Below are 16,655 nucleotides of genomic sequence, written 5' to 3'. Positions count from 1 at the left end.
GTTTCACCTGCCCCCAACCCTGGGACGCCCTTTGGTAGGATTGTTCTCCCTGACCAAGACCTATTCATTAGGTTCTGATTATACTTTGCAGCACAATAGCTCCTATCCAAAGACAAGGTCATAATTAAAGCAGTGATCGCCTCCAATCATCTCTGCGTTTCCATTGTGGCACGCCTGCGGTTGTGATGAACACTTCCACGATGAATTGAATGTTAGGGCAGCTTTATCTCTCATCACACACCATCACAAGTCCAGTCAGCTGTGTCAGTCAGCTGGGAACCGAATATTCCACGTGACAGTTGGAGAAAGGGAAGACTCCAAGGTGAGAATTAGGGAGGGGTCAACCAGGAAGAGTACGAACCATAGGACACAAATTACAACACATCTCCCTATGCAGGGAGAAACCAAATTTACAGATTAAAAATACATTTTGTGTAAATTGTGAGGATGTTGAAAAAATTAACAATAACACAACAATAGCAACTGAAATTCAACTAATATAGGCATGCAAAGGAAAATTGCCACATTAATACATTGTCACTAAGAAGATACAAGGATTAAAGCATTAGAGCGTCCACAACTTCTACCACCTGTCAGAATACAAGCAGACCAATTGACAAAATAAGTATAACATTCTACAGTGGAAGGGTTGCATGCCCTAGACACAAAAGATAAAGGCCCATGTTTATACTTTTTTTGTGCCGCATTTGCATAATTTTTTGACGCAAAAGCAGCGCAAACTTACAAAATACAATTGTATTTTGGAAGTTTGTGCTGCTTTTGCGTCAAAAAGTGGCACGAATGTGGCACTAAAAAACTATAAATACAGGCCAAAATGCTGAAGTCAACATAATCTTTATGCCATCTAGTTGTAGAACATATTCTTTTTATTCATTGAGAACCATCATGTTTGAGTTTCACCAGTGCGCTTGAGCCTTGATTACCATTCCTTTGTACATCTATATGAGCACGGCTATAAGGAACAGTCTTGTCCATACCCCCATGTTTAACTGTTTTCTAACATGACCACATTTTTCCCAACCTGAACTATTCTCAAGGGATAAGAGAACTTGGACTCATCTTCTCTCATCGGTTTGGGCAAGTCCACCCAGACCCAATACCCAGCTTTAAAAGAAAGAGTCTTCACATGTTTAGACACATCACAACTGTTCTTTTACCTGTTTTGGTGTGTAAATATTTTTCTGACAATTTTGGCCTCATTATGAGGCTGGCGGTCCTTGCGTGCCGGTCGGACCGCCGCGGCTTCGTCTTTGCATAGCAGTTTTCTCAAAAGTTCCATAATTGTGGCAAAATCTTGAACAGAACATGAGTAATGTTTACAAAGACTGCAAAAAGACATTTTTTGATCAGAGGTGCTAAATTGATTGCCTTTGACTGGAAACTCCTAGGAACTACTCCTCATGCAGATATTTTGTGGCCAAGATATTCAACTTGATCCTTGAACAAGTTGCACTTATCAGGCATCAGGACTAGATCATTGCTTTCTAGTCTATGACACAAAGCGGTACTTCATAGGGTTCACTGGAAGCTTTGGAAAAGACTAAAAGGCCATCTTGGTGACATCTCCCTTGAATGAACAGCTAGACACCAACACTTCAGTGACTGCAGCATTTATACCACATGATGTTGCCAATGATGCATTTTGGCCCTAAGAGGCCTTGTTACATTTAGATATATTCACTAAAAAAATAAAAGGTTAAAGTAACATTATGGTTGGATGAATTAGTCAGTGACAAAAGTAATGTTTTGAACTAAAAAAATCCACAGAAATTCACAAGTTTAGCTAGCAGCACTGGCTATATCTTGCACCCCCACTGTGCACTGGACCAACGTCAACGACACAGAGACACGTAAGATCATGAACTCCATCCACTCAGGATCTCCATCAGACCCCTGCCCCCACCACGTATACAACAAAGCCAGCTCCACCATTGCCCCCCAACTACGGAAGGTCATCAACATCTCCTTCGAAACAGCGACATTCCCGGAAAGATGGAAACACGCCGAAATCCGCGCCCTCCTCAAGAAGCCCAAAGCAGACCCAAACGACCTCAAGAACTTCCGACCCGTCTCCCTACTCCCTTTCCCAGCGAAGGTGATTGAAAAAATCGTCAACACACAACTAACCAGCCACCTCGAAGACAACGACATCCTGGACCTCTCCCAGTCCGGCTTCAGACGAAACCACAGCACTGAGACCGCCCTTCTCGCCGCCACAGACGACATCAGACGCCAAAGGGACAACGGCGAAACATCATCCCTCATCATCCTGGACCTATCTGCCGCCTTCGACACAGTCTGCCACCGCACCCTGAAATCACGCCTCCAAGAAATCAGAATTCAAGGAAAAGCCCTAGACTGGATCATCTCATTCCTCTCCGGCAGAACCCAGAGAGTCCGCCTCCACCCCTTCTGCTCCGAAGCCACCGACATCATCTGCGGTGTCCCCCAAGGCTCATCCCTCAGCCCGACGCTGTTCAACATCTACATGGCCCCCCTCGCACAAGTGGCCCGACAACACAACCTCAACATTCTCACCTACGCCGATGACACCCAGCTCATCCTTTCACTCACCAAAGACCCGCGCACCGCCAAAACCAACCTCCACGAGGGAATGAAATCCATCGCCGAATGGATGAGAAGCAGCCGTCAGAAACTAAACTCGGACAAGACAGAGGTCCTCATCCTCGGACCCACCCCCTCCGCCCGGGACGACTCCTGGTGGCCTACTGCACTAGGAACCCCACCAACACCAACTGACCACGCTCGCAACCTGGGCTTCATCCTCGACTCCTCTCTCACCTTGTCTAAACAGATCAACGCAGTTTCCTCCTCCTGCCACAACACACTCTGCATGCTCTGTAGAATCTACAAGTGGATCCCATCAGAAACCAGAAGAACCGTGACACAGGCCCTCGTCAGCAGCAGACTGGACTACGGCAACACACTCTACACAGGCATCCCAGCAAAAGACCTACTACGCCTCCAAGGCATCCAAAACGCCTCTGCCCGGCTGATCCTCGACGTACCCCGCCACAGCCATATCTCCCACCACCTCAGAAACCTTCACTGGCTCCCCGTGGACAAGAGGATCACTTTCAAGCTTCTTACCCATGCACACAAAGCACTCCACGACACCGGACCAGCCTGCCTGAACAACAGGCTCAGCTTCTACACCCCCACCCGTCAGCTCCGCTCCACTTACCTCGCCCTCGCCGTCGTTCCCCGCATCCGACGAAAGACCTCCAGCGGCAGATCCTTCTCATACCTCACCGCCAGAACTTGGAACACCCTCCTACCAACCTACGACAGACCCAAGACCTACTCGCCTTCAGAAGACTCCTCAAGACCTGGCTCTTCGATCGGTAACAGTACCCCCCTCCCCCCCCCCCAGCACCTTGAAACCCTCACGGGTACGTAGAGCGCTTTATAAATCCAGTGATTGATTGATTGGTTGATTATGACCTCACATATGACATCACTCATGACATATTCTATATTATGACATCGCTGGTGACATCTCAAATTACATCATTTCTCAGAAGCTACTGAATGGTTTTACACCAAATCACAAAAAGCATAGTCTGTAGTCCACTGTCTACCTTCCTGACGAATTTGGTGTAATTCCATTCAGCAGTTTTTGCTGTAGCCTTCTATAGAAAATCTATGGAAAATGCATGGAGATTTTGTATTTTAGGACCCTCCTTTCTTCTCGTTCCCTGCCAGACGAATCATCCCAAAACTTTCTAGGAAAGAGCAGAGGTGGAATAATAATTTGTGGAAAGTTTTGTGAAGATTTGTGAAACCAGGCCAAAGTTATTTGTAAACCAAAAAATGCTCTTCTAAGGAAAAGCAGACATAACTATTACTCCCACTACGGAAGATATACATAAATATATATATATAAAATAGAAAGAGAAACGCTGCACTCCCGGAGATTACATCAGCTGAATATTTATTCCAATCAGTAAAGCATTTTGGCACCACAACGCGTTTCGACATCCGTCTTTATCAAGTGGTTTCCGCCATCAAGAGTAACAGGCGGCATGCTGGTACTTATAGTTCTCCCTATTGGCTGCAGCTGAAACATTGGCAAGGAAATTACGGTTACACCGTCATTTCATTAATTTGACTCATGTGAGTAATATACTTGAAAATCAAAAAGTCACCAGGGTAATCTCACGTTCGAATTGTGTGTTTTAACAAAATTAATATCACCAAAGTCCGCATGGTAGCTTAATCAAAAAAACGAACGTGCAACAGTAGAAATCCACCTGATGAAAACACTTTGTTCTTTTTGCCAAATAATTATGCCAACGTTCCAGAACACTCTCTCCTAAAGAATCACAATGTTCACAGTAATCACAAGCCTCGAGTGATTGTCATCCGACTGCATTTTCAAAAAACCTTCACGTTTGTAAATGAAATCAATTCAAGGGTCTCCACTGCATCCGATCTAATTATAGCAGCCTTGTTCTTCAAACAGCCGTGAAGTATATTCACTCGTACTCTGCTATTTCACTCGATTCTTCCATCAATGTCATTTAAATATTTCCACCTAATCTGCGCAGTCAAATTGTTCCAGTATGCAAGTAATAACATGTTTTATTGCTCACCTGCGCCTCAGAGCCCAACGTGTAAAAATAAATAAACGATGAAAGTCCATCTCCGGGCCCCAAAATTTCGGGCCACATCAGCAATAAAGTTCAGGGCAACCACATCCCCTCTAGTGCCAAGGGGTAGTGCCTTTCACGAAGAGAGCACTAGGCATTGGCACTAGAGGGGATGTGGTTGCCCTGAACTTTATTGCTGATGTGGCCCGAAATTTTGGGGCCCGGAGATGGACTTTCATCGTTTATTTATTTTTACACGTTGGGCTCTGAGGCGCAGGTGAGCAATAAAACATGTTATTACTTGCATACTGGAACAATTTGACTGCGCAGATTAGGTGGAAATATTTAAATGACATTGATGGAAGAATCGAGTGAAATAGCAGAGTACGAGTGAATATACTTCACGGCTGTTTGAAGAACAAGGCTGCTATAATTAGATCGGATGCAGTGGAGACCCTTGAATTGATTTCATTTACAAACGTGAAGGTTTTTTGAAAATGCAGTCGGATGACAATCACTCGAGGCTTGTGATTACTGTGAACATTGTGATTCTTTAGGAGAGAGTGTTCTGGAACGTTGGCATAATTATTTGGCAAAAAGAACAAAGTGTTTTCATCAGGTGGATTTCTACTGTTGCACGTTCGTTTTTTTGATTAAGCTACCATGCGGACTTTGGTGATATTAATTTTGTTAAAACACACAATTCGAACGTGAGATTACCCTGGTGACTTTTTGATTTTCAAGTATATTACTCACATGAGTCAAATTAATGAAATGACGGTGTAACCGTAATTTCCTTGCCAATGTTTCAGCTGCAGCCAATAGGGAGAACTATAAGTACCAGCATGCCGCCTGTTACTCTTGATGGCGGAAACCACTTGATAAAGACGGATGTCGAAACGCGTTGTGGTGCCAAAATGCTTTACTGATTGGAATAAATATTCAGCTGATGTAATCTCCGGGAGTGCAGCGTTTCTCTTTCTATTTTATATTATGGGCTTGGTCCTTTGCCCCAACGCAGCACCGACAGTTAGGCACATTGCTGTTAGGACCGACCTTTGGAGTTTGAAATATATATATATATATACATATATTATATACACACACACACACATATATATATATATATATATATATATATATATATATATATATATATTTTTTTTTTAAACAAAAGCGTCCTCTCTGTGAAAGCGCACTCCCACCAGGTTAATTTAGGAAAATCGAAATTCAGCAACTCACAGCGAATTCCTTTCAGTCTTTTCAAAATTCAGGCCTATATCGAAAAAACATCTCTGGACACGTGTTTCGGGGTTGATCCCCTCATCAGCAGAGAAACTAAAAAATATATCACCCTCGTAGGTGCAGCCTGTGTTCTGAGCAGGTCGGTGTGACTAAAATGGATTGTCACACTTCGAGCAGCAGGTTGGAATATATGCAGCTAATTTGAAATTCACGTCGAATTCGCCTACTAAGGAATTGTATTCTTTTCATGATTTTGTCTGGCTCCAGCAACCCACTTTGGGTGCAACTACAAATGCGCAGGACTACCGTGGCCAGCGTGCACTTGGGCTGGTACTTGAATATATTAATCAGGTGCTTGCAATTGAATTTGCTGAACGAGCCAGGTATGTGGTCTTTAAAAGGAATGAGAGTCTGGAACACATCCAGCAATGGCCGCACCTACGAGGGTGATATATTTTTTAGTTTCTCTGCTGATGAGGGGATCAACCCCGAAACACGTGTCCAGAGATGTTTTTTCGATATAGGCCTGAATTTTGAAAAGACTGAAAGGAATTCGCTGTGAGTTGCTGAATTTCGATTTTCCTAAATTAACCTGGTGGGAGTGCGCTTTCACAGAGAGGACGCTTTTGTTTAAAATAAATCACCGGCTGGTCCAGCCGGGAAAGCAGCACCACTGTGGTCTGAGCAGGTCGGTGTGACTAAAATGGATTGTCACACTTCGAGCAGCAGGTTGGAATATATGCAGCTAATTTGAAAATTCACGTCGAATTCGCCTACTAAGGAATTGTATTCTTTTCATGATTTTGTCTGGCTCCAGCAACCCACTTTGGGTGCAACTACAAATGCGCAGGACTACCGTGGCCAGCGTGCACTTGGGCTGGTACTTGAATATATTAATCAGGTGCTTGCAATTGAATTTGCTGAACGAGCCAGGTATGTGGTCTTTAAAAGGAATGAGAGTCTGGAACACATCCAGCAATGGCTGCACCTACGAGGGTGATATATTTTTTAGTTTCTCTGCTGATGAGGGGATCAACCCCGAAACACGTGTCCAGAGATGTTTTTTCGATATAGGCCTGAATTTTGAAAAGACTGAAAGGAATTCGCTGTGAGTTGCTGAATTTCGATTTTCCTAAATTAACCTGGTGGGAGTGCGCTTTCACAGAGAGGACGCTTTTGTTTAAAATAAATCACCGGCTGGTCCAGCCGGGAAAGCAGCACCACTGTGTTCTGAGCAGGTCGGTTTGACTAAAATGGATTGTCACACTTCGAGCAGCAGGTTGGAATATATGCAGCTAATTTGAAAATTCACGTCGAATTCGCCTACTAAGGAATTGTATTCTTTTCATGATTTTGTCTGGCTCCAGCAACCCACTTTGGGTGCAACTACAAATGCGCAGGACTACCGTGGCCAGCGTGCACTTGGGCTGGTACTTGAATATATTAATCAGGTGCTTGCAATTGAATTTGCTGAACGAGCCAGGTATGTGGTCTTTAAAAGGAATGAGAGTCTGGAACACATCCAGCAATGGCTGCACCTACGAGGGTGATATATTTTTTAGTTTCTCTGCTGATGAGGGGATCAACCCCGAAACACGTGTCCAGAGATGTTTTTTCGATATAGGCCTGAATTTTGAAAAGACTGAAAGGAATTCGCTGTGAGTTGCTGAATTTCGATTTTCCTAAATTAACCTGGTGGGAGTGCGCTTTCACAGAGAGGACGCTTTTGTTTAAAATATATATATATATATGTACACATTTATAAAACCATCTAGCAATATGCCTGACGGGAGTCATTTAATTTTGGCAATGGGTGCTCGTTAATGATATTGTTGCAATTCACTGCTGTGAGGTCCACAAAGTGAAGCTTACCTTTGCACAATAGGACAAAATAAATAAGCTACATGGCTGTTTTCCACTGGTCTCCTGTCAGAAACAAATTCATTGTTAAATCATTTAGCACACGCGCAGATGACCCACATATTATCAAAGAACACTCACAATCGATACAGATTTATGCCTCTTGCAAAAATGGCAAACCTAAGTCACTTCAAAAATCATTTCCTTACAGGACTACCCAGTTGGAAATAATTTTCAGGAATCTATTTTAAAAAATATTACCACCAATGCCGGAATCAATTTCCCTGGAATATACATTTCTCTTCGCCATCACTTTCAATCTGGTAACACAGTTACTTAGGGCCTGATTTAGATATTGGTGGACGGTTACTCTGTCACAACAGTGACAGATATCCTGTCCGCCAAAATCGAAATCCCGTTGAATAAAATGGGATTTAGATTTCAGGGGATGGGATATACGTCATTGTTGTGACTGAGTAACCCATCCACCAATATCTAAATTAGGCACTAAGGCCCTGATGTAGATATTGGCGGACAAGCTCATTTTTGTGTCTGCAAATTCCAAATCCTTGAATTTTTTTCACACAACCACAGCTGATCTTCTGAAGTCTAATAGTTACACCTGACGGCTGCTTGACTCAAAACAGTGCAGCTATGCATAATTAAAAGCTCCACTTAATTTGGCCACTAACGCAATCATACAGACTTGTTGATTACAGTGTCTTTCCTTTGAATTCAACTTTATGACTGAATTCTTCACCCCTTGTTTAGACAGTGTCGTTCACTGAACAGTGAAGCATCACGGAAGGGTTTCATAGATTGTGAGAAGGGAACTTCAACTTGTAATCAATCAAAACACCAGTGCTATTTTACTGTTACCACTTTAGAAGACAAATAAATATGTAAATAACTACCAGATGTTTCATTCAATCTAGTAAATAGAGAGGTGAACTAGGGGGAAGTGTGACACATAGACCTGGGTGACAACTCCACAGTGGATGCATGAACTCACTATATGATCACATAAAGCCATACAATGTTGTGCAGTACACCCAGACAATTAAAACAACTACTCATGACAATTCCTTTTAATAATACAAACATGTTTCTCTATTCTATGAAGAAACCGTACAAATCGAGACACCGATAGTTATCCCAATGTATATGAAAGACATCAAGCTTGTGATTGCAGAGGGATACCTACTGGACAATACAGAGAGGTGGGCCACCGTGTGCAAGCACTACGACCGCAAAGTGCAGGCGGAAGGCCTGCTGGAGCACTTCATGGTCGAAGGTAGGAGCCTCAGTTCATGAATGATTGGTTAACTCATGTTTTTGTATCTATTTATTCACATAAGTCACATGTAGAATTTTATAGTACCATCTAAGGTTTAGCAGGGTTCCTGCTCATAGAAGTTTTTACTAAAACCATGTCAATTCAGGCATAAAAAATAACGCAAAATGCTAAACTTTTATTTTGCTTAATTTTGCATTATCTTTGTGGCATTTTGCATAATTTCCACAAGGGGAATGATGAAAACCTTGCAAAGGCCAATGCTGCTCCTTTTAGTATGCACAATATAAGAAGCCCTGCTCGTCATCGTTCCAACCTCACAAGTGTGCTTTGCAGCATCATCAAGAGTTGTCAATACAGGAATGAAGTCAAAAATCCACAGCAATATAATGGAGATGGAAATCTACTTGGATTACAATCAGTATTAAAAATTGTTTTTATCATATAAGCCAAAATGAGTGAAAACCAGAGTTTTATGGTAATAAGGAGTAGCATTTCTTGATGCAGATATAACAATTCCATACGTCTACCAGACTGCATGTGGAATATATCAGGGAGTTTATATGATATGAGTCTTATCCAACACCAGTATGCTGTTGGGAGATGTAATAACTGCAACAACAAAAAAGGTGATGGATGGAATACTTGAATTAATCTCAGCCACTGACAATCACTCAGGGCCTACATCCCAACCCAATGTTTTTCGCCCACCATGCCACCTCAGTTTGGACCCAATCATTTGCAAATCTGTCTTGACCTGCTCCAATGAGAACAGTCCAGCCTGAACTGCCAGGCCACGTCCTCCCTAAACCAGAACACAAGCAACCTAAGACCGGTTTGCCACTTATTATGGACTCTTCAGCTAGGTATAGCTTGATTCCAGTGGCAGAGTGAGATACAACAAGCCACTAGACTAGTTTTCTACTTATAGAGAAAGTGTTTGTAAGTTTCATGTGAACCTGTATTTTATGTGCAGTTGTAAGAAGAGCAGTGTGTGTTTGTTGTGGAGTACTAGTGCATTGTAGTTGAGTGTTGATGTGCTGCTGTGACATACTTGTGCAGTGCTGGGTGGGGAAAGGGGGAGTCTGTTGTATGGTGGAATAGTGTTGGTAGCAGATAGTATTGTGATTTAGACAGTGGCGGCGGAGCGGGGAGGACGGGACAAGCACTCACACATGTACACACACTCATTCATTCACACACATGGGCACACACACATTCATTCACAACACTCATTGCCAAATATTCAAAAATACACGCATGCACCAAGCATCCATTTAAAGAAAACACACACACACGCACTTACCTGCATCTCAGCCTCGGAGGTCCCAGGAGAGTTGGGACTGCTGCCTTCCCTCAATGTCTGACCTAAGGTCAGCCAATGAGGGAAGGCAGCAGTCCCAAGCTCATCACAGATGGGATGGGGTCAGTGGGACTGCTGACCCCACCCCACTCTGTGACGAAGTGTCACTGATTGACACTCAGCCCTGGGTGTTTCAGGGCTTAAAACTGTTGTACTGAAGGGGAGGGTCTTGAGGACTTTTGCTGAGTTGAGGAGGTAATGCCAACAGGGCTGTGACCTCCTCAGCCCAGCAAAGGTTAGCTCAAGTAGCCAGGAGTCTGCACAAATAGTGCATGTCTATCTCCTGGGTGCCTGGCCTGAAAATGAAGAGTGTCTGTCAAGCTGACCTTTCCTCAGCCTGACAGACACTCATCATGAGGGGCAAAAGGTGAGGGTGCGTAGCCCCATCAGCCCCAAAGGATTGGCCACGGCTGGATTTAGAGTAAGATTGCAATCACAGATGTGGGTGTGGTTGTGAGTGTGGCATGTCTGTGCAGTGACTTGAGTTTTGTAGTATGGGGTTGGCATGAAGTGTAGTGGCTGCTAGTATGTTGACAATATATGGTAGTGTTGGGGTATGGGATAGTAGCTCAGGGTGCATATTGCACTTTACAAGGGATGTTACTATGGTGTCAGGTCGTAGTACAGCATTGCTGGTGTTAATGCAAATGTATGGTTGGTAGTGATATTTGGGAAAAGGCAGTTTGCTGAGCATAGACGCATGATAATGTTGGTTAGGTGGTAGTGCAGTGGTGGGGGTGGAAAGTAGACTGTTGGGGTAGTTATGGCTGTGTTGTGAGTGGAATCATTCCTGTAGGTAGCATACAAATGTGGTGGTAAAAGTTTAAGAGGAATTGTGGTGCTGACAGCTGATTGTATGTTGCATAGACAGGTTTGCATTTCCAGGAGATGGTATCAGTTAACATGGAAGGGTGGGAGTTTGAGGATGAGGTGTTATTGTTGTGCTAGGCAGTGGTAATAGAGTGCTGAATAATGGTGAGATCTTGAGGAAAGTGATTCTGTGAGATTGTAGTATGTGATGGAAAGTGCAATGCACTGGTGGGAATGCTGTTGCATTGGTGGATAGTTGTGTTATGTCATATGGTGAAATTTCAGTATTGTGTGAGGGAAGAGCATTGCTTAAAATGTTCAGGCCTGGGGTGGTAGTGTGGAGCTGAGTGGTACCAGTGCAGAGTTGGTTCTGTAAGTGTGGTGGTGATAAGTGGTACTGTTGTGTGGTGAAGTGAAGGGGAAGCAGTGCAGTAGGGAAGGTGGTAGTGGTAAAATGCAAAGGTTAGTATGGTGCTGCGAGAGCGGAAGTGCAATGGAGGGGTGATGTGAGGATGAAGGTGAAGTGGAGTAAGGTATTTGTAAATTTGTTTTATTTTAGTGTTTTGGAGTGAAAGTCGTTGGGGTTAGTCTGGAGCTCAAAATTGATAGTCTGGCAATGACTGTGTTGTGAGTCATGGTTTGACTGTGTGTTTCTGGGTCTTAGTGTGGTACTGTTCTAGAATTAGTTTGGAGCTGTGAAAAGGTTGTGCCATGATGTAGAGTGTTGGATTGTTTATGCACTGGCAGAGATGGTACTGCGGTTGTGTTGGTGATAGTAGTAATTTGCTGAGTGGTGTAAGTGTGGTGGTGGCTGATGAAATATGGTGATGTCAGTGATAATATTGGTGATAGTGTAGACCTGTGCATTTTTGTGTCATGCTCTGGGATGTTAGTGCATCAGATGATAGCAGTGTGTTAGTGTTTGATGAAAATGCCGTAGTGTGAAGTGACAGTGCTGTCGGTTACGTTTTGGTGATAGTGTGATGCTAGGGCAAAGCGTAGTTTTGAGTGATGATAGTCCAGTCCTGACTAGTAGTAACATAGCAGTAAAGGGAGGTAGTGCCTTAGTGTTATGTGATGTGTACAGCAATGGAGGTGATAGTACAGTGGGGGAAGAGAGTGCTATGTTGTTGGTGGGTTATAGTAAGATAGTGTGAGATGGGAATGTCAGCCGGCATGATGACAGTGTGCTAGTGTGGCTGTTAGTGGTTTTGTGTGATGTAGTAGTGAGGTGGTAGGGCTTAGCAGGCGAGGAGATATAATGATGTGGTAGTTGTGTGGTGCTCCTTGGTAGCAGTGTGGTGTTGTAGCTGGTGATATTATACTAATCGAAGTTACACAACATGAAGTACCATTATTAGGCATCATGGTGAATTGTCTGTCTGGGAAGCCTCTTGTGCAGCTTTAGAAATTAGAAATGTCTTCAATTAAACTGAAGAATCCAGTGACTCATAGTATCTATTATTTTGCTAGTGTGTGATTAGGAGGGAATTTGCACGATGGTCAGTCTCAAAACACATTTTGGGCCAGATTTATGAAAAGTTAGCACCACCTTTGGGTCATTTTTTGACGCAAAAGAAGCTTTTGTGTCAAAAAATGACTCAAAGGTGGAGCTAACTTTTCATAATTCAGGCCCTTAGTGTGAAAGTCAAATGAGTTTAATCCAGGAAGATCTATGTGTTGTTTTGTGGGCATGGGTGGGTATGTCTTTGGGCTTTCTATTTTTCTCTTTTTTCTCTTGAATAGGGAGAGGGTCAATTGTCCATTGCTCAGCCAGAGTCTAGTGTTTTTCACACATGCATCTAAAACCAGATCAGTGTCTTGTGATGTTGTACTTGTGAGGGTGTGGGGATGTTGATATGCATATCATCTGCTTGTTTCCAGGCTCTAAGTTGGTGTAGTGAATCGTAGGACCATTGTTTTGGCATGGTGTTGCCAGTTAAATGGCTTTGATGCCGGGCTGGGCTCGTGACGGTAAAGGGGTTTGGTCTTGTTATGGTCTTTGAGTATGACCATTTGTGCGTAATATTGGAATCATGGTATGTGGTTTACTGTTGGTCATAAAATGCTGTTGGTTGTCTAATACTGCCCAAACATGATTTGTATCGAAGATGTCTTGGATGCCAGTGGCGTATTGATTGTGGTGTTTTTGGTAGGTTTGAGATTTAGATAATTAGAGCAGTCAAAGTTACTCTCCAAAACCAGGCTGGTTCAGTCTGATACAATATTCAGTACAAATACAATACCGATTGGTTCCTTCGGAGAGTGCGTAGTCAACACTAGTTGAACTTTGGGAAACACCACAAGAGAAAAGCAGAAGGCAATGCAGTGCAGACTTCACACACACAAACTCAACAGCAGCCATATGATTAGGTTCAAGAGATTAATTATTAAATACATGAATATCAGGCAATTGGAAGAGAGCAACAGAGATCTGGAAACAGGGTGTGTGCGTGTGTGTGAGAGAAAGGAGTCAGTGTGAATGTGAGTAAGAGAGTGAGAATGGCTGTGGTCTGTAGAGTAATACGAGACCCAGAAGAATCCCAGGGGAGCCTCCTACTCCTCTGGTAGTATTTCTACTCAGGCTACATCAATCTGTTTCTCCTTGATATAAACAATTAGCTGTGGGTTCCACAAGCTAAAGAGAGAGATGGTGGGAATTTGGGTGTGTAAGAAAGTACCATCTTGCCTGGCATGTTACCCCCATTTTTCACTGTATATATGTTGTTTTAGTTGTATGTGTCACTGGGACCCTGTTCTCCAGGGCCCCAGTGCTCATAAGTGTGCCTGAATGTGTTACCTGTGTAGTGACTAACTGTCTCACTGAGGCTCTGCTAATCAGAACCTCAGTGGTTATGCTCTCTCATTTCTTTCAAATTGTCACTGACAGGCTAGTGACCAATTTTACCAATTTACATTGGCTTACTGGAACACCCTTATAATTCCCTAGTATATGGTACTGAGGTACCCAGGGTATTGGGGTTCCAGGAGTGCGGGGACACCATTACACGCGGGCACTACATATAGGTCACTACCTATATGTAGCTTCACAATGGTAACTCCGAATATGGCCATGTAACATGTCTATGATCATGGAATTGCCCCCTCTATGCCATCCTGGCATAGTTGGCACAATCCCATGATCCCAGTGGTCTGTAGCACAGACCCTGGTACTGCCAAACTGCCCTTCCTGGGGTTTCACTGCAGCTGCTGCTGCTGCCAACCCCTCAGACAGGCATCTGCCCTCCTGGGGTCCAGCCAGGCCTGGCCCAGGATGGCAGAACAAAGGACTTCCTCTGAGAGAGGGTGTTACACCCTCTCCCTTTGGAAAATGGTGTGAAGGCAGGGGAGGAGTAGCCTCCCCCAGCCTCTGGAAATGCTTTCTTGGGCACAGATGTGCCCAATTCTGCATAAGCCAGTCTACACCGGTTCAGGGGACCCCTTAGCCCTGCTCTGGCGCGAAACTGGACAAAGGAAAGGGGAGTGACCACTCCCCTGACCTGCACCTCCCCTGGGAGGTGTCCAGAGCTCCTCCAGTGTGCTCCAGACCTCTGCCATCTTGGAAACAGAGGTGCTGCTGGCACACTGGACTGCTCTGAGTGGCCAGTGCCACCAGGTGACGTCAGAGACTCCTTCTGATAGGCTCCTTCAGGTGTTAGTAGCCTATCCTCTCTCCTAGGTAGCCAAACCCTCTTTTCTGGCTATTTAGGGTCTCTGTCTCTGGGGAAACTTTAGATAACGAATGCAAGAGCTCATCCGAGTTCCTCTGCATCTCTCTCTTCACCTTCTGCCAAGGAATCGACTGCTGACCGCGCTGGAAGCCTGCAAAACTGCAACATAGTAGCTATGACGACTACTGCAACTCTGTAACGCTGATCCTGCCGCCTTCTCGACTGTTTTCCTGGTGGTGCATGCTGTGGGGGTAGTCTGCCTCCTCTCTGCACTAGAAGCTCCGAAGAAATCTCCCGTGGGTCGACGGAATCTTCCCCCTGCAACCGCAGGCACCAAAAAGCTGCATTACCGGTCCCTTGGGTCTCCTCTCAGCACGACGAGCGAGGTCCCTCGAATCCAGCAACTCTGTCCAAGTGACTCCCACAGTCCAGTGACTCTTCAGTCCAAGTTTGGTGGAGGTAAGTCCTTGCCTCACCTCGCTAGACTGCATTGCTGGGAACCGTGACTTTTGCAGCTACTCCGGCCCCTGTGCACTTCCGGCGGAAATCCTTTGTGCACAGCCAAGCCTGGGTCCACGGCACTCTAACCTGCATTGCACGACTTTCTAAGTTGGTCTCCGGCGACGTGGGACTCCTTTGTGTAACTTCGGGTGAGCACCATTTCACGCATCCTTGTAGTGCCTGTTTCTGGCACTTCTCCGGGTGCTACCTGCTGCTAAGAGGGCTTCTTGTCTTGCTCGATGTCCCCTCTACCTCCTGGTCCAATTTGCGACCTCCTGGTCCCTCCTGGGCCACAGCAGCATCCAAAAACGCTAACCGCACGATTTGCAGCTAGCAAGGCTTGTTGGCATTCTTTTGGCGGGAAAACACTTCTGCACAACTCTCCACGCCAAGAGGGATCCGTCCACCAAAGGGGAAGTCTCTAGCACTTTTCGTTCTTGCAGAAACCTCAGCTCTTCTGTCCAGTAGAAGCTTCTTTGCACCCACAGCTGGCATTTCCTGGGCATCTGCCCATCTCCGACTTGCTTGTGACTTTTGGACTTGGTCCCCTTGTTCCACAGGTACCCAAGATTGGAAATCCATCATTGTTCCATTGTTGGTTTGTGTCTTTCCTGCATTATTCCTCTATCACGACTTCTATGTCCTTGGGGGAACTTTAGTGCACTTTGCACTCACTTTTCAGGGTCTTGGGGTGGGCTATTTTTCTAACCCTCACTATTTTCTAATAGTCCCAGCGACCCTCTACAAGGTCACATAGGTTTGGGGTCCATTCGTGGTTCACATTCCACTTTTGGAGTATATGGTTTGTGTTGCCCCTATCCCTATGTGTCCCCATTGCATCCTATTGTAACTATACATTGTTTGCACTGTTTTCTAAGACTATACTGCATATTTTTGGTATTGTGTACATATATCTTGTGTATATTTCCTATCCTCTCACTGAGGGTACACTCTGAGATACTTTGGCATATTGTCATAAAAATAAAGTACCTTTATTTTTAGTAGAACTGTGTATTGTGTTTTCTTATGATATTGTGCATATGACCCTAAGTGGTACTGTAGTAGCTTCACACGTCTCCTAGTTCAGCCTAAGCTGCTCTGCTAAGCTACCATTATCTATCAGCCTAAGCTGCTAGACACCCTATACACTAATAAGGGATAACTGGGCCTGGTGCAAGGTGCAAGTACCCCTTGGTACTCACTACAAGCCAGTCCAGCCTCCTACAGGGTGGGTATTATGTGAGACTCTGTTTCATTTTCCAAAATGCTCTGAGTTC

The 16,655-nt window shown here is 44.4% G+C and overlaps 1 protein-coding gene across 1 annotated transcript in view; it reads left to right on the top strand.

The window, feature by feature from the left end:
- The window catches only part of LOC138283868 (uncharacterized), a 136,580-nt gene that overhangs the window by 106,234 nt on the left and 13,691 nt on the right, over positions 1–16,655 (top strand). The window contains exon 4 of the mRNA XM_069222048.1: positions 8,863–9,033. Within this exon, the coding sequence (XP_069078149.1) occupies positions 8,863–9,033 (171 nt within the window). The remainder of the gene's footprint in view (positions 1–8,862; positions 9,034–16,655) is intronic.

Source organism: Pleurodeles waltl, chromosome 3_1, assembly GCF_031143425.1.
Source record: "Pleurodeles waltl isolate 20211129_DDA chromosome 3_1, aPleWal1.hap1.20221129, whole genome shotgun sequence".
NCBI lineage: Eukaryota > Metazoa > Chordata > Amphibia > Caudata > Salamandridae > Pleurodeles > Pleurodeles waltl.
The sequence above is the reverse complement of the archived record's forward strand: the minus strand, read 5'-3'. Positions and strand labels throughout refer to the sequence as shown.